The sequence below is a fragment of the Capricornis sumatraensis genome, chromosome 2 (assembly GCF_032405125.1).
Source record: "Capricornis sumatraensis isolate serow.1 chromosome 2, serow.2, whole genome shotgun sequence".
Lineage (NCBI taxonomy): Eukaryota > Metazoa > Chordata > Mammalia > Artiodactyla > Bovidae > Capricornis > Capricornis sumatraensis.
This window is the reverse complement of record NC_091070.1, coordinates 34303435-34321628: the sequence shown is the minus strand read 5'-3', so window position 1 is coordinate 34321628 and position 18194 is coordinate 34303435. Positions and strand designations below refer to the sequence as shown.

The 18194-nt window shown below is 42.2% G+C and overlaps 1 protein-coding gene across 1 annotated transcript in view; it reads left to right on the top strand.

Moving 5' to 3' along the window:
- The window catches only part of PELI2 (pellino E3 ubiquitin protein ligase family member 2), a 183790-nt gene that overhangs the window by 34464 nt on the left and 131132 nt on the right, over positions 1-18194 (top strand). Inside the window, exon 2 of the mRNA XM_068966223.1 lies at positions 17350-17479. Within this exon, the coding sequence (XP_068822324.1) occupies positions 17350-17479 (130 nt within the window). The remainder of the gene's footprint in view (positions 1-17349; positions 17480-18194) is intronic.

Sequence of the window (18194 nt, the reverse complement as noted above, 5' to 3'; positions counted from 1 at the left end):
CCCTCACGCTCAGAAAATGGAAACTTGTATTTTACCCAGATCCTTTATACTAGGGCTTACGCCTTCTTTTCTAGCCTTAGTATATCCGGATCCTTCTGTGAAAGTAAACAAAACATATAAGCCAGAATTGTAATAATTCATAGCACTGAAACAAGAGTTGGGAAGTTAGATGCCAAGATGTGTGAACTTATTAGATAGGCCTTAAACCGTATATATCCCCAAGTATTGAAAAGTGAGGGCTTTGTATACAATGCACCTTTTCCTGTTTAACTTTCTCTTTATGCACAGTTCTGCGTTGCTTTGGGTATATATTCTGGATGTAGCAATTCATTCTTTATCCCTTTTTATTTCTACAACTTGCCCAGTGTAATGCCACATGGGATTATGCTTTATAAAATAGCGCCTGCCTGCAGGAGCTTGAGCCGTCTGTGAGGACACTGCTGTGAGGAAGGGAATGGAAAGAGAATCTATCCCATCACCAAGTATTTGGTTTCAGTGGTTCCAGTTTCCTTGGAGGTGGGAGCCTACCTTTTACATTTTTAAAAAACTATAATACAGTTGTGAAGGATCTTTTTAAGTCATTCTACTACATTAATTTTTACCTGATCATCAGGAGTTGTATTCTTAATTCATTTCCAGATTTTATCACTTCTCATACTTCTGCAGCATGTGTGGCTAAGGTGTTCAGATCTCTCTTTGAAATATTGGATGCTTTATTATTTTTGTTCTTGGTTTAAGAGCAGGTATCTTTTGGTGGTGGTGGCGGGGGAGGGGGCATTGCTTCCCAAGTGGCACTAGTGGTAAAGAATCTGCCTGCCAGTGCAGGAGGCACAAGAGACACGCTTCAATCCCTGGGTCGGGAAGATCCCCTGGAGGAGGGAGTGGCAACCCACTCCAGTATTCTTGCCTGGAGAATCTCATGGACAGAGGAACCTGGTGGGCTACAGTCCATGGGCTTGCAAAGAGTTGGATGCAACTGAACACACACACACACACATCTTTCAGAGGATAATGCAGATATTTTGTGTTTTACTTTTATAATTTTTAAGGGAGGTTTAATGTCCTTTATGTTCAAAGCATACATTCTTTTTCCTGCCTTCTTCCTTTTTTGGTGATGAGTTGAGGAGAGACTTAACAGCTCCTGCTTTCCTATAACTTTCTGTGCTGGCCCCAGTGACATTGTGGATAAGATTGATGGCTTTTTCTAGAAATCCGTGGCATAGACATTACCAATATTGTTGAGAAGAAATTTTAATAACTTAGACCTCTATAGTTATGCTTGTTACTTTCCTTCTCAAGGCAGGTGTAAGAATAAATAAGGTAAAGTGCTTTGATCTCCTCAAAAGCAAAACAGTTTGAGAAGGAATTATAATGGGGATTATGTCCCTGGCAAAAAAAGCACTGTGTAACTGTCAAGGGCGTCTGGTAGTTAGCATTAGGATTCAATGTTGACTGCCAAAATGCCAACTTGAGGGAAACCATTTCTCCACAGGTAGCCAAAGTAAAGAAACTCATTTGAACAGAGTTTAAGAATTGAGATGTATTTTAATAAATGCTGTGTGTGTTGATTGATCCAATATAACCTTGGCATTGATTCCATTATCTATTTCTCTTATGTTTAGTTTTTTTTTTTTTTTCTTTTACCATTTTGGTAAATACTTTGAGTAGTCACAAAATAATTTTTTCAGGTTAGCCTGTAGATCTGACATAGTACTTGGTGGTGCAATATTTATTCATGAATTTTGGGAGTAGATACTTTACATAAATAAGTGTTTAAATATCTGCTTACATGTATTTTGAACTGTTTATAATACTTGGAAAATACCTTAGAATCTTTTATTTCTACAATTATAAATATTTGAAAGCCTAGCTGGTAGAAAAGGGACAGGTTTAGTTGTGTTGCTTAAGAAGACCTGACACGGAGAACTCAGTAAAGAAACTAAATGTAATGTAACGTAGAGAAGACCTGGATGGGCCCCAGCACAAGCTGGCTGCCCCATGGCTGTGTCCCGGTAGTGGGCGGCTGGGTGGCAGTCTGTCTCAGACACAGAAGAGTTGGTTGTTGGTGGCAATGAGAGGGCTAGACCAAGTTTTCTTCATCCTTCAGTTTGTGACCCCATGGACTGCAGCACGCCAGGCTTCCCTGTCCATCACCAACTCCTGAACTTACTCAAACTCATGTCCATCAAGTCAGTGATGCCATCCAACCATCTCATCTTCTGTCGTCCCCTTCTCCTCCCACCTTCAACCTTTCCCAGCATCAGGATCTTTTCCAGTGAATCAGTTCTTCACATCAGGTGGCCAGCATATTGGAGTTTCAGCTTCAGCATCAGTCCTTCTAATGAATATTCATGACTGATTTTCTTTAAGGTGGACTGGTTTGATCTCCTTGCAGTCCAAGGGACTCTTAAGAGTCTTCTCCAACACCATAGTTCAAAATCATCAATTCTTCAACCCTAGATCCTGAGAAATCTGATAGAACTTTACAGATAAGACTGAAGTGTTAGGGAGATTAAGTGATTTTGCCTTTTGGAGGTTAAGAACTTAAGGAAACAAGACCTTCAAGCACCTTTGTCATGTTTACGGCCAGAGCTTAGGGAAAAAAAAAGTGAAAATGAGGATAAATTGAGTGTGTTACTGACCAGTATCTGGCAGTGACATCTGCCCGCATCCATCCGGTACCCTGTGTTACTCTGAAGCATTGCTGTTCACTCTAGGAGCAATTTTAGGGCTTTAATGCCACAGAGCTGTTGCATATAGAGTACCTTCTGTTTCTCCCTGTCCCCTGCCCACTTCGCCCATCCATCTGGTGAATTTTTTAAATCATTCTTTTTGTTTTTACTTATTTTTCTGAATTAAATTTTTAAAAATTAATTTTTATTGCAGTATAGTTGCTCTACATTGTTGTGTTAGAGAAGAAAGTTGTGGACTGATGCACAGGTGGGAAGTAAAACTTCATCTGATTCATCAGCTATAAGTATGCGTAGTATGTATAATCTTACAGTATATTATGTTTCTCCCCTGTGACCTCTCTCTCGACCCCTGTGTCTCTTTAGCCCATACTTGACTGACCCAGGCTTCCCTGGTAGCTCAGCTGGTAAAGAATCCGCCTGCAATGCAGGAGACCCCGGTTCAATTCCTGGATCAGAAAGTGATAGGCTACCCATTCCAGTATTCTTGGACCTCCCTGGTGGCTTAGATGGTAAAGAATCCACCCGCAATGCAGGAGACGTGGGTTCAATCGCTGGGTCGGGAAGATCCCCTGGAGAAGGGAACGGCTACCCACTGCCCTAATCCTAACCCTGCAGTGTTCTGGCCTGGAGAATTCCATGGACAGAGGGGCCTGGCAGGCTACAGGCACGACTGAGTGGCCTTCACCCACTTCACTGACTGGCCCAGGTGCGCCATTTTTGGTGCTCTCTTTGGACTTTAACCAGATCCACTTTAGAACAACTGTGTTGTGGTGGTGTATGTTTCTCAGGGGACTGAACTTGTTAACCATGAACTTGATAATGCTTCAACCATTGGAACATACCTGTTCTGCTAGGACTTAATCAGAGTGTTTGGGTTTTCACTCCAGCTCTGTAATTGTCAACTGATTGCTTCATGGTGCCTCAATTTATCATCTATTGGTTGAGGATGTTAATAGCACCCCCCTCCACCCACTGCCATATAGGTTTGTTAAAAAAATAAAGGAGTTAATATGTGTGTTTAGAATAGTGTCAAGTAAGCATTTAATAAGTTCTAGTTATTACCTGGACCAAAACTGAGAACCAGGTTATTAAATGCATTACTAAGTTTTTTTTTTTTAAACAAAAAAAAAATGTTCTGAGCTAAAACAAAAATGAGGCTAAGTTTCTCTTAATAAAGATACTCCCAAAATACACCTAAATAATAGAGCTGAATTGTAGAAGATGTTCCCACTCTCATGAAAAAGCCTAGCATGGGTCAGTATAAGAAAGGTTTATGAGCTGTGTTTACAGCTTTGACCTCTTAGTTTCTCATTTCTAGCTCCTCCTTCACTGTGGCTTGTCATTAATATACCAAGGAAGTAAATTAAAGGAAACATTCTATTTACAACTATATTAGTTTATAACATTCATTCTTCATTATAGTAGTTATAGTAGTAAAAAGATGACTGTAAAGTGAAGTCCATTTCCAGTTGGTGTTAATCAGAAAATGTGTATAAATGGAAAATAGAATTGTAATATGCAATCCAGCTGTTTCTAACTTCTGGTTTTTCCCCCAAGACATTATCCGCTGCGTTTGTAGTAACAATGGGCTGCATGGTGTAAGTGCATACTTCCCTTCGCAGTTCCCAAACTTGACTGCTTTGGTCCAGGAAATTGTTGACTCTGCATGTGCCGTGAGAGTGGGATGTTAGACCAAGTCAGTGGGAAATACTGTCTGCCATGTCTTCCGCTTGGTGATTCACGGGACATATTAGCATATTATGGATGTGAGCAGGTAAACCTGCTTAGTTTTCTTTAATTCACTTGACAGACTGACTTCAAAATGAATTTTTTGGTTTATTGATTTCAGTAGTAAGGCAATGGCACCCCACTCCAGTATTCTTGCCTGGAAACTCCCATGGATGGAGGAGCCTGGTAGGCTGCAGTCCATGGGGTTGCTGGGGGTTGGACACGACTGAGTGACTTCACTTTCACGCGTTGGAAAAGGAAAGGGCAACCCACTCCAGTGTTCTTGCCTGGAGAATCCCAGGGATAGGGGAGCCTGGTAGGCTGCCATCTATGGGGTCACACAGAGTCGGATACGACTGAAGTGACTTAGCAGCAGCAGCAGCAGTGATGCTATAACTATTTCTGGTGAACAGGATTCTATATGTACTGGCTTGGACAGTATGAAAACTCCCAGTCTGCCTCCCAAGTTTAATGCAAGATCAGGCTGCTAATTGTATGAGTTGCCTGCAGTTCCTGATCTTAACTGCATTCAAGTCAAAGTGTGAACATAAGGCCTAATACCCTATTCATCTGGAGGGAAACCACCATGGAAGTTTGACATTGCCTGATTAGTGGTGCTGAGAATTCTCTTTTTTAAGGAATTAATCTCTTCTTTTAGGTAACAGGAATTTCAGACTTAAAATTTTCAACAGTCTCTGTCTTTAGACCCTAGAAATCATTTTCCTACTCTAATGATAAATTACAGGGGTTAGAAGTTTGACTAGGATTGTACATAAAATAAGTATATCTGTGTCAAGAAGATCTATAGTAGAAATGGAAAACTTGGGAATTTTTACAAGTTTTAAAAGTTCAAGAATGATAGGTGCGAAGAGGTTTTTGTAGAGTAACAGCTTTCACAGCTGTGAAAAACCAAGTTCTCCTTGTGTGCCTGAGAAAATCGATGCATGAATGGTCTTTTCAATGTGGCCATTTAACAATTTAGACACATTGTGGCCTTCTTTTGAGTATAAATTTAAATCTTCTTCCAGTCCTCAGTGTTGATTTTGTTTCTACGTCTTGTTTCAGATCTAAATTGATTAATACTGTACTCTTAGAGGTCCATCTTTATTTAATGAAATATATACTTTTAAAACATTTAATTTGTTTGAAAAATACACTCAACATAGGTTTTTTAAAAGATACTGAAAATATAAGAACTAAATCATATAGTAGTTTCTAACAATAATCACTTAATATTTTAGTGTGCTTATTTCAATCTTCCCTATTAAGTATTTTGAACATGTTAGAGGGGATACCATATGCATATTTTTTATTCTCTGGTTTTCAAAATCCTTTTTCATTGCTATTAAAAATTTGCAGTAAATATAATTTCATCATGTAGAATTATAATTATCAACTTAATCCATTATTGTTGAACATTTAGGTTATTTACAGTCTTTTGCCATAATAATTAATGACGTAGTTAACTTTTTTGTGCATAAAACTCTACTTATATTTCAGAACTATGTTGTGAGGATAGATTCCTTCAAATTAGAATTACTAACTCAAAGAACATAAGTATATTTATTAAGGCTGTTGATACATGTTACTAATTATTTTACAATGAGGTTGTGCCAATTCAGAGTCTTACCAGTGATATACTTGAGTTCTGTGTCATTTCAACAGTTTCATAATTTTATTGCCAAATAATGGTCTTGCTTTAATTTCATTTTCTGATTACTGATGAGACTGAACATTAAAAAGAAATGTCCATTAGCCATTGTTTCTTCTCTGTGAATTTTCTATTCATGTTCTTTGCTTGTTTTTCTGTAGTATATCTGTGAGGATGTCTGTTTTTCCTTTTACTTGTAGCAGCATTTACCTATTAATGTTATTAATCTTTTTCATATTATTACCAGTGGTTTTTCTAGTTTTGTTGGACATATAATTTTAGAGTTCTTGATATGTAAAAGTTTCACATTTTTACATATTTAAATGTACCAATATTTGTGTTTGTAGGTTTTTTTTTCTTTAACTGTGTTTATGTTTAGAACATTATTATTGACTTAAGTAGGGCTTTCCATGGAGAAGGCAATGGCAACCCACTCCAGTACTCTTCGCCTGGCAAAACCCATGGACGGAGGAGCCTGGTGGGCTGCAGTCCATGGGACACGACTGAGTGACTTCACTTTCACTTTTCACTTTCATGCATTAGAGAAGGCAATGGCAACCCACTCCAGTGCTCTTGCTTGGAGAATCCCAGGGACGGGGGAAGCCTGGTGGGCTGCCGTCTATGGGGTCGCACAGAGTCGGACACGACTGAAGCGACTTAGCAGCAGCAGCAGCAGCAGCAGCAGGGCTTTCCCGGTGGCTCAGTGGTAGAGAATCTACCTACCAGTGCAGGAGACGCAAGAGATGCCACTTTGATCCCTGGATCTGGAAGATCCCCTGGAGTAGGAAATGGTTCCGCACTCTAGTATTCTTGCCTGGAGAATCCCATGGGCAGAGGAGCCTGTGGGCTACAGTCCATGGGGCCACAAAGAGTTGGACATGACTGAGCACTTATAAATAGTCAACTTTGGAATTTTGGGGTAGAATGTAACATGCAGCTCTAAGAAATTTTTTTCTTTCAAAGTAGATGGTTGGTTTCTGTACACGATTGAATAATCCAGTTTCTTTTGCATTGTCTAGTGGCCCTTACATCATCTTATATTACTTTACGTAGCCAAGGGTCTGTTTCTGGGGTGTTTCTTCTCCGTTGGCATGTGGTTTTTGTTCTCAAGTAATACGTTGTTTTAATTCTTACAGCAGTAATACTAGTTTTACATCTTCTTTCCCTCCAGTTAATACCCCTTATTTCTAATTTAGTGTTCTTGGTTAGACTAGGATTTATTTTAGAATGGTGTTTAATAAAAATGGTAATGGTAATGGTAAGCATTCTTGTTTTGTTCCTGATTTTTAATATAAATGCTTTTTATTTTACTCTTTTACCTTTAAATAATTATGAGAAGAAAATATTGTTTTATTCTCAGCTCTTAATGACATTAATCTGAAACAGATGAAGACTTCTATCAAGTGCATTTTCAGTGTCTGTATTAAGTATGCATTTTTTAAAAATCCCATTTAATACAGCCTTAGAAAGTTACACATTTGGAATTATTTCTAATTATCTCTAATTTTGGACTTTTTTCTTCATAGTGAAAGAGAATTCTTTATATAAAACTTTCATTTGGTATATATTTTATATTTTTGCTTTTTTAGCCCAAAGTTTTTAGATACTGAAGAAACTATTTATGTTAATTGCTTTTGAAATTCATTTACTTTTTGCTGTGTAATGCTGTGTAACAAATCGTACCCAAACTCAGTGACTTGAAAACAACAGTCATTCGTTCTCAGGAGTGCGTGCTGGCTGAGATGGCTCTGCTCTGAGGTGTGATGGAGTGGCTCTGCTTACGCCATGTTTGTGGGGTCTGGATCTCCTCCAGGTGCCACTTGTCCTCTTTGGCAGGCTGGCTGGGACATACTCTCCTGTGGCCATGACAGAGGATGATCCCAACTGCCAAGCACAACTCAGGCCCCTGCTTGCATCGTACGTTCACATCCAGTTGGCTAAAGCAGCTCATTTGGTCCAACCCAAAATCCAGGGCAAGGAGATTAACTGGAAGTATAAAGTCATGTCAAAGGGCATGTTTTCAGGGAGGAGTGAAGAACTGGGACCAGTATTTCAGTCTACCACATACAGTTTATGCACCTGTCTTTATTGAGGTGATGAGATTAAAATAAAGAAATATTGGAGTGATAAAAAATGAATGCGTGGGCTTTAATTTGGTTTTCAAGATTATCAATTGGTGACCAGTGTGGAGCGTAAGATGGTAATAATTCTAGAGACTTCCATATTAAATGAAGTAAATCAGACAGATAAGTATCATATGATATCATGATATCATAAGTATCATGATATCATCATGTATGTGTATTTATATGTATAACTGAATCACTTTGCGTACACTTGAAACTAACACAACATTGTAAATCAACTATACTTCAAGTTTTAAAAATGGTTAAAAAGAACACGTGATTACTAATGGCAGAGCTGTGACTCAAACTGCCCTCTCTCCCAGAAAAGACGGTGCTAATTCAAGAATAAGATAAAGTGATAAGTTTTTACCTGGTCTTGAATTGTACAAATCTTTTACTGTATTAAATTCATTTCTTGTTATACTTTAGTTTTTTCCCTTTGTGTCATATTTTCTCTTTTTGTTGTTGCTTTAGTCACTAAGTCGTGTCCAACTTTGGCAACCCCATGTACTGTAGCCCAGCAGGTTCCTCTGTCCATGGGATTTCCCAGGCAAGCATACTGAAGTGGGGTGCCATTTCCTTCTCTAGGGGATCTTCCCAGACCAGGGAGCAAAGCATTAACACTTAAACAATAATTTTCACCCCTAGGGTAAAAAAAAATAGGTTCTTTGATATAAAACACTAATATTAATGTCTTTAATCAGAGCTATTTTGGACTGTTGAAGCCAATGGCAGAATAAAAGATGTAGTCATCAGTGTTTTAAAAATAATATAAACAGCCTTCTCTATGCCTCATGCTTTGTGTACCGGCCGATATTCAGTGAAAAAAAACTCTTGCTAAAAAATCAAAGATTCAGTACAGTATAAAAACAAAGACAAAACCTTTATCTGGTGTTTTTTTAGCGGCAGTACCAGTTTAAAGTGGAAAAGGGAGGAGAAAGACTTCAGATAATATGCACATGGCTGAGTATTAGATAATCAATATTTTTCTTTTTGCGAATAGTTCTGTGGACTGGATTTGCTTTGCATGCTCTTTTCTTTCCTGTGACCTGGTTGAAAGAAGCAGCAGGTGGGGGCGTGCAACCTTTAGTTGCAGGAGTTGAATGAGTGTGGAGAGAACAGAGAGAACAGGGGTCAGTGAGGGGTGTGCTGCTGATGAGGCTGGAGTTAGGGCCTCTCGGGACAGCTTTACCCTCATCTCCTACCCCTAAATGGTTCCCAAATCCAAGCTGTAGGATGTTAGACCTTCTTCCTACTTTATGGGAAGGGAAAGTGAGGTTCTGAGATGTTCAGGGACTTGTGTGAATGTGGACCTCCTTGCAGGGCCAGAGTGGGGCCTCTGTCTTGCCTTCCTGCTGTACCGTTTGCTGCAGAGAGGCTGAGTGAGGATGTGTGGGTGTATACATCCCGGAAGAAGGGCTGAAAATCTACTGTGTGTGGGAGCAGTTCTGTGTTCCTGATAACACAGAATGTTTTAATGTTTCGCCTTGGGAAATACTGTGGTACAGGGAAGCTGGAAAACCTCAAGATAAAAAGCAATGTGCAAGCGTATGAACGGCTGCACCTCAACTGCCGTAAAGACTTGAGGGGTCTTTGGATAGCCACAGCCTCACCCTTCTGAGACAGGATCCTGGTATTTGAATTGGAGGAAATGCCTTCTCCATATTGAATTGAAATGTTTGAAAGAGGTTTGGGAATCTCTTTTTAATATTGAAATTGTAACTCTGTGTTGCTATCTTTGTAGCTGAGAAAACAGTCTCATCTTAGGTAAGTTCACAGCATGAGCTGGGAAAAGAATTGGAGCTAGAAATCCTCTCTTGATCCCTTAAACAGCTATCATTATTTCCATACCAACATGGTAACTGTTTCATTGAGACTTTCCTTGGTTTTAAGATACCGTGTAGAGGTGAAGGTGAGGTATACAAAGACACAGGAACTCCTCAAAGAGCGTCCAATCCAAATGTGTGTGTGCATAGCCTCTGTACTTGTGTCTGACTCTTTGTGACCCCATGGACTGTAGCCCACCAGGCTCCTCTGTCCATGCGATTCTCCAGGCAAGAATACTGGAGTGGGTTGCCATGCCCTCCTCCAGGGGATCTTCCAAAGCCAGGGATCGAACCTGGATCTCTTATGTCTCCCGCATTGGTGGCAGATTCTTTACCACTAGTGCCACCTGGGAAGCCAACAGATACATATGATAGCTCAAATAATGAGGCTGTAATGATGCTTTATTGACTATGCCAAAGCCTTTGACTGTGTGGATCACAATAAACTGTGGAAAATTCTGAAAGAGATGGGACTACCAGACCACCTGACCTGCCCCTTGAGAAATCTCTATGTAGATCAGAAGCAACAATTAGAATTGGACATGGAACAACAGACTGGTTCCAAATAGGAAAAGGAGTATGTCAAGGGTGTATATTGTCACCCTGCTTATTTAATGTATATGCAGAGTACATCATGAGAAACGCTGGGCTGGAAGAAGCACAAGCTGGAATCAAGATTGCTGGGAGATATATCAATAACCTCAGATATGCAGATGATACCACCTTTATGGCAGAAAGTGAAGAGGAACTAAAAAGCCTCTTGATGACAGTGAAAGAGGAGAGAGAAAAAGTTGGCTTAAAGCTCAACATTCAGAAAACGAAGATCATGGCATCTGGTCCCATCACTTCATGGGAAATAGATGGGGAAACAGTGGAAACAGTGGCTGACTTATTTTTCTGGGCTCCAAAATCACTGCAGATGGTGACTGCAGCCACGGAAATAAAAGACACTTACTCCTTGGAAGGAAAGTTATGACCATCCTAGACCGCACATTAAAAAGCAGAGACATTACTTTGCCAACAAAGGTCTGTCTAGGCAAGACTATGGTTTTTCCAGTAGTCGTATATGGATGTGAGAGTTGGACTATAAAGAAAGCTGAGCACCGAAAAATTGATGCTTTTGAACTGTGGTGTTGGAGGAGACTCTTAAGAGTCCCTTGGTCTGCAAGGAGATCCAGCCAGTCCATCCTAAAGGAGATCAGTCCTGGGTGTTCACTGGAAGGACTGATGAAGCTGAAACTCCAGTACTTTGGCCACCTGATGTGCAGAGCTGACTCATTTGAAAAGACCCTGATGCTGGGAAAGATTGAAGGCAGGAGGAGAAGGGGATGATAGAAGATGAGATGGTTGGGTGGCATCACCGACTCAATGGACATGAGTTTGGGGAAGCCCTGGGATTGGTGATGGACAGGGAGACCTGGCGTACTGTGGTTCATGGGGTCACAAAGAGTCGGACACGACCTAGCGATGGACTGGACTGAATGATGTAAAGCCAGTGTCAGGCACTTCCTTACTGGTTTACGTGTACCTTCTTATGCACAGTTGCCGCAGCGTGTTAGTGTGTTCACTGTTGTGGTGAATTGACATGCACGCCTGGAGTCAGGGATCAAGGTGTGGGGTTTATGAGACTCCACGCTTCGTTTTCACATCTGTTGTCTCTAGTGTCCCTGGCCTGTTCATCTGCAGCGTCTCAGTTACAGTAGTTGCTTGTGGTTTATCTGTGCTCATGACAGAGATGTTGCTTTCGAGGGAGGGCAGCGCCCTCAGTCTGTAACAGGAAGCGAGGCTGCCTCTGGTTTGTGGCCATTTGGTGCTGACGGTGCCTCCTCTCCTGTAGCATACGTTCTCATTCCCGTCCTCACAAGTAGTGCTCTGTGAGTTCAGGCTGGTTAAGATCCAATGTGATGCCTCTGCAGTGTTCTGGAAGCCCTTGGCGTGCCCTCTCTTGCTGTTATTTCCTATAGAAAAGTCTTTTTGACAAATGCAATTTTTTAGGTGGCAGGTGTCTTCTCAAGAATGTATCTTTGTGTTATTTGCCACAAGATGACTTGAATTTAAAAGTTGTCAGTATTGGCTACTGGAAACTGCACAGTTTGGAGTCAGGCAAAACTGGCTATAGATTTGCGCGCTGCCTGCCGCTTCTCGACTTCTCAGGTAACGCAGTGGTAAAGAAGCTGCCTGCCAATGCAGGAGACTCAAGAGATAGGGATTCGATGCCTGGGTCAGAAAGATCCCCAGGAGTAGACAATGGCAACCCGCTCCAGTGTTCTTACCAGGAAAATCCCATGAACAGAGGAGCCTGGCAGGCTACAGTCCATAGGGGCACAGAGTCAGACATGGCTGAGCACATATTCATGTACTGCCTGTTTCCAGCCATGTGATTCACGTGTGGTCCAGTCATTCGAGCCTCTTACCGGCCCTCTAGGAGCCTCCCTCACAAGGCTTCTTGGCACATAGGAAGTGCACAGCAAATGCCATTAAAAAGAATTAATGTGTGAACTCTGGATTTTAAACCAAAAGAAGCCATACATTACTTGGCGAGGTTTCTTACAAGTGTTTTTCATTGTCCCCGGCAGCTTCTAAATAAATACTAATTATTTGCCCTGCATATATGATGAGCTACATTTTCATCACATGTTTATTCAATAAGTGGAATTTTTTTTTAAGTCTCCAGATTTTTTTTTTTTTTAAATGTGAAGCTTGAAAGGCAACTTATGGGTTTGAATAAGAATAGCCCTGTTTAGCAGCTGAAACAGATGTGCCCGCAGCGCTTGGAAGTCTTGTTTTTACAAAGTCGCTGGCTGGAAACCTTGCTAAGCCAGAGAGCATTCTAACTTTCTTTCATAGACTAGTCATTTTTTGCCTTTATGAGCAGGATCTCATCTGTCTGTCTGGGCTCTGCTCTGCTGCACAAAAGACAGACCGTCTGTCATGCAGTTGGCTTGGCAGGTATTAGTGCCTGTTGCGTGCCCAGGATGTTGCGTGCCCAGGATGGAGTCACATTCCGGGGGCGGGAGGGTGGCGTGGGGAAGGAACCAGGCAGGGAGGTGAGAAGGGCATGGGGAAGATCTGGTGACAGTGCTTGCCTTGCATTAGATCAGAGGTCAAAGGGGAGGCTGTGTAAGCAGGAGAGGGAGACCATGCCGAAGGGTGGGGCTTGTCCCAGGCGTCTGTTACAGGTCGTCGTCTATGCCAGACCTAGGGGATGAACACATCCACCATCGTACTTACCACATGATTCTCGTATGTGAAGCACACTGACTGAAACCGCCCACCCTGGCCAGGCACCATAGTAACCATTTGCATGAGTTGTTTTATGTCAAGAGGTCCTGGTAAGGAACACAGAACTAATAAGCTACCACCAACCAGAAGAATTCGGGAAAGGTCAAAAGGAGACACCATGTGTCCGACCACCTCCCAGAATCCTTCTTGGCTAAGCAGTGGATGCACCACCAGGAAGGACTTTGAGTCAGAATGAATGGTCAGAGACAACCGGGAAACGAATTCCATCACCATAAAGCCTGAGACTGCAAGCCAGGTGGCAGAGCAGTTCTCCTGTTCTGGAGAGGTAAGCTTCCCTCACCCTGCTGCTCTTCTCCTGGGTGCCCCTTCCCCATAAAAATCTCTTACTTTGTCAGCACGCATGTCTCCTCGGACAATTCATTTCCGAGTGTTAGACAAGAGCCCACTCTCAGACCCTGGAAGGAGTCCCCCTTCCTGCAGCATTTCTGTGAGGCAGGAATCCGGGTAGTACTCAACCAGGCAATTCTTCTGTCCCGTGTGGGATCAACCTAGGTCACCTGGTGTAGTCAGCTGATGGATGGGCTGGCCTGGAGGGTCCACAGCAGCTTCAATCACACGTGTGGTAACCTAGCAGGCTGTCGGAAGGCTGGACTCAGCTGGGACTGCTGACTGGAGCCACCTCCATGTAGCCTCCTTGGCGTGGCTGGGGGGGTGTGGGGGGGTGGGGGTGTGGGGGGGTGGGGGGGTGGGTCCCAGCTTCCTTACAGTTCAGCTCTGAGCTCCCAAGAGACAGAAGTTCTAAGGCTTTTACAAGACTTGGCTTTGCAAGTCTCAGCATGTCACTTCCTTCCCATCCTGTTGGCAAATAAGCCACTAAGGCCAGCCCAGGTGTGGGGAGATGGAGTTAGACTCATGGTCCCTGGGAGAAGTAATGGGAACTTCTGGCAATTTTTAATTGACCATGTTGTGTACCTTGATAGGAGAGCCATTGAGAGACATAAGGTGGCAAGTTGGATGATGGGTAGATGACATCATCAAATGTACTTTTAGATTTGGAGGCAGATGATGTGTGCTCAAGGTTGGAATTGGGGTGGTGCGGGTGGAGTCCTGATTCAAGGTTCTTGCTTGTGAGGAGATTAGAAAGAGAGAGGAGGCGCTGAGTGAAGCTCCGTGTTGGAGAGGCTTGCTTGTTTTTACTTGGCGGTTTGCTCTGAAGATGGGTGAGGTCATCAAAGACCCATTCTTTTCCAAATCACACTGGCCTCTTAACTGATGACAAGTCATTGAAAGTCTCTCTTCTATCTTTGGTGATACAACTTTCTCCTGGTCCTGATTCTTTGGCCTGTGACTAAGAAGGGTTTACTTATTTATTTGAAGATATAAAAGGTATTTCTTGCCATATCTGTGCGTCTTTGCTCCGCCTATTGAAATTAAAATGTTTCCGTATATGTTAAGTTGACATTGCTGGTTTTTGTGTTTTCATCTTTATATTAGATATGGCTTTGGGGTTGCGAGTAGAAGAAAGCAATCTGAGTTAGCTAAAACCAGAAAGGATTTCATGAACAGGGGTCAGAGTACATCTGGGCCAAGAGATGCCCTTGAGGATCCTCTTTCCATCTCTTTTCATTGCTTGTCCTTGTTCATCTGCTTTGCTCCTCACTTCTCTGCTGCTTCATCCCAGAACAGACTCTGACATCCCCACAGCTCCCATGCCTACAGTTTGCAGCTCTGGCCATCCACACAGACTGGTGGGTTGTCTCTGGGTCCTGGCTTTGTGTTTTCTGAGATGAGACTGTCATTGGCCAATTTGAACCAAACGTCTGCCACCAGCCACTCAGTGGGGAGGGTGCTGGCCTGGCCATGTCATTCAGATGTAGTACTGGGCTTACCTTAGGGTGTTCAGGGCTGGATTCCCTAGAAGGGATGTCATAGTGAGCAGATCTCTTAAAAAGCACCTGCCACAATCTTTGACTAGTTTCATTGACTAGCAGTGTGTAGTTGAGAGAAAGGTGCAGTAGAGAGCTGGGCAAATGTGAGGGGCACAGGACCCTTTGCCAGATCTTGTACCAGTTCTAGGCCACAGTGATGAAAACGTCCCTTTAAATTGTTTAGGCCCTGCCTTTGATTGACATATGTTTCTCTTAATACAGGGTGCTCATCCTGGTGTAAGTGATGTGCAAATATATTAAGACACAGTTGATTTATAATGGTTGTTTAGTTAGGGATATGTTCATTAGAGTAGCGATCACAGGTATGTTTAAGAAAATCATGCCCATTATTCTGATCTTGCCTCCAAAAAAGGAGAGAGGAGTAAGACTTGAAACAAATGATTTCTGTACTCTGGAGACATTTTCTGTAGCTGATGTTCCTTTATGATGGAGATGGAAACAGATTAAAAACACCACAGGAATAACTCCTGGTAATTTAAATCCATTATCGTACTGCAGCTACAGAATAGTAAAACAAACACCACAAACCCTTGTTCTGACTTTTTCTGTTCCCCTTGGGCCTCGTGTCTCCTTTGCCATACGGCCCACTGTGCTCACTGGGTGAGATGGGCGAGTGGCAAAGGCAGGACTTCCAGGAGCCACCACCCACGTCACCCCTTACTTTGGTGCTTGGAAGGAGCCTCAGAGTTGTCGTGTTTATCCACACAAATTTGAAACAATTCCTCTCTTGGTTCTCTTCAAAAGAACTTCTGCCAAGAGGGAGCTGGAGAGTAAACATGGTATGAGACAGAAGTCAGAATGTACAGCGACCTGTAATCTAGATTAGAAAATACAGGTGAAAACGGAAATGCTCTTGCAAGCCTGCATTCTTTTTAAACACTGGTATTGGCTTTCAGGCAGGGATCCCCAGTGACCCCCCCACAAAAAAAAACCGGGGGACTGCACAGCAGGAGGTGAGCAGGTGAAGCTCCCCATTGCTCATATTACAGCCTGAGCTCCACCTCCCGTCAGATTTGAGATGGCATTAGATTCTTCCCTTGTGGCTCAGACAGTAGAGCATCTGCCTGCAATGCGGGAGACCCGGGTTTAATCCCTGGGTCAGGAAGATCTCCTGGAGAAGGAGTATTCTCCAGTATTCTTACCTGGAAAATCCCATGGACAGAGGAACCTGGTAGGCTACAGTCCATGGGGTTGCAAAGAGTCGGACACGGCAGAGCAACTTCACTTTCTTTCTTAGATTCTCATGAGAGAGTGAACCCTACTGTGAGCTGCTCATGCCAGGGGTCTAGGTTGTGTGCTCCTGATGACAATCATCCCCAAACCATCCCCCCAACCTACCCCCGGTCTGTGGAGAAATTGTTTTCTACAAAATCTATCCCAGGTGGCGAAAAGGTTGGGGACCACTGGCTTAAAGTATTAATTTAGGGGAATCTGCTTAAGGCAAGTACTATTTCCCAGGTGACTTTTTAAGATATTTGATAGTTTGTGGACTAAAACTCTTCTTTTATACCTTCAGGCTTTTTAATGGGCAACCTTATAGAGGCATACTTTGTTTAATTTTTAAAGGCTAGCTTTCACTAACCTGACAGTATAGGGTTCAAATAGCAATTAGAATGGAGGTAGAGAATTCAGAACTTTTAAGAATGCAAGCAACTAAATTTGATCTTCTTACAAATAAAGATCCTGCAGACATTAAGATGATTTGAGAGTGAGAGATGAGGTTTAATTAGTATGCTCTTTTCTAACCAATTCATTTAAAAATATTTCTTGAGTGTTTCTGCAGGGTCCATTAGGATGACGTTTGTTGAATTGAGCTGCCGCTAATAGAGCCTCTGCAGAATTCTCATTTGCTTATTTATACTTGGTCTCTTCTGAAAAGATTTGAAGAGTCTGACTTTATAGAATAAGGAACCTATAATTACTTTGTATATCACTCTTAAATTAAGTTTCTGGAAGTGATTTGAATTTCATTACAGCCAAAGTCTCTAAGTCTGTTTTGTATCCCTTTTGTAGGGTGGTTAGTGGACAAGTCTTTATGAGCATTCCTGTCTTTTCCCTTAATTCCATCAGACTTTTATTCTGAATGCCTTTAAAAATCTACAAATAAATGAACTCTTTCATCTCTGTTTATAGGTACAATGGTGCGTTACCTAATGGAGACAGAGGCCGGAGGAAAAGCAGATTTGCTCTCTACAAGCGGCCAAAGGCTAATGGAGTCAAACCCAGCACAGTCCATGTGATATCCACTCCACAGGCGTCCAAGGTAGGAGACTCCTTGGAATGGGGAGGGCCGACAGTGAATCATGGGTGTCCTTGTCAGCGGCTCCTTCCTTTCAGCCTCATTTCTCTGTGGGCCAGTGTCTCAGCCATTTAAGCTGGGTAATCTTGGTTGCGGAAGGCTGTCGTGTACACAGCCCATTGTGTGTTTCACAGCATCCCTGACCTCTACCCACTAGAGGCCAGGAGCACATCTGTCCCCATGCCCCCAACCACTTTTGGGACAACCAAAACTGTCTCCCAAACTTGGAACATGTCCTCTGGGGGCTAGGAGGGTGGGCACACCTTCCCCTTTGTCCCCTACCCCCATCCCATAATGAACCACTGCTTTAGGATGTCGTGGCGTCAGCATATATCAATTGAGGATAGTTGTGGTTGAGAGAGAAATGATGTTCCTTTTCCTGAAGAGTGTTCTGTATTAAATTTTGGTACAAACCTCATTAAGATTTGCTGTTTTCCTCTGTTACTTGAGTAGTGGATGTTTTCACATAATTTGCATGTACATGGAATTGAATTTGTGTAATTATTAGATTGGAAGTAAACAGAGCTAAGTGCAATAAGAAGTCTATGATACATACTTCTTGGAAGTGTGAAGTATATAAAATGTTCATTTTTTATGAATATTTCATTTGTTTTCTGATCTGTAAGTATAGAGGAAACCTGAATTTCCATTCTGGTTTATATAGTCTACCTATTAGATT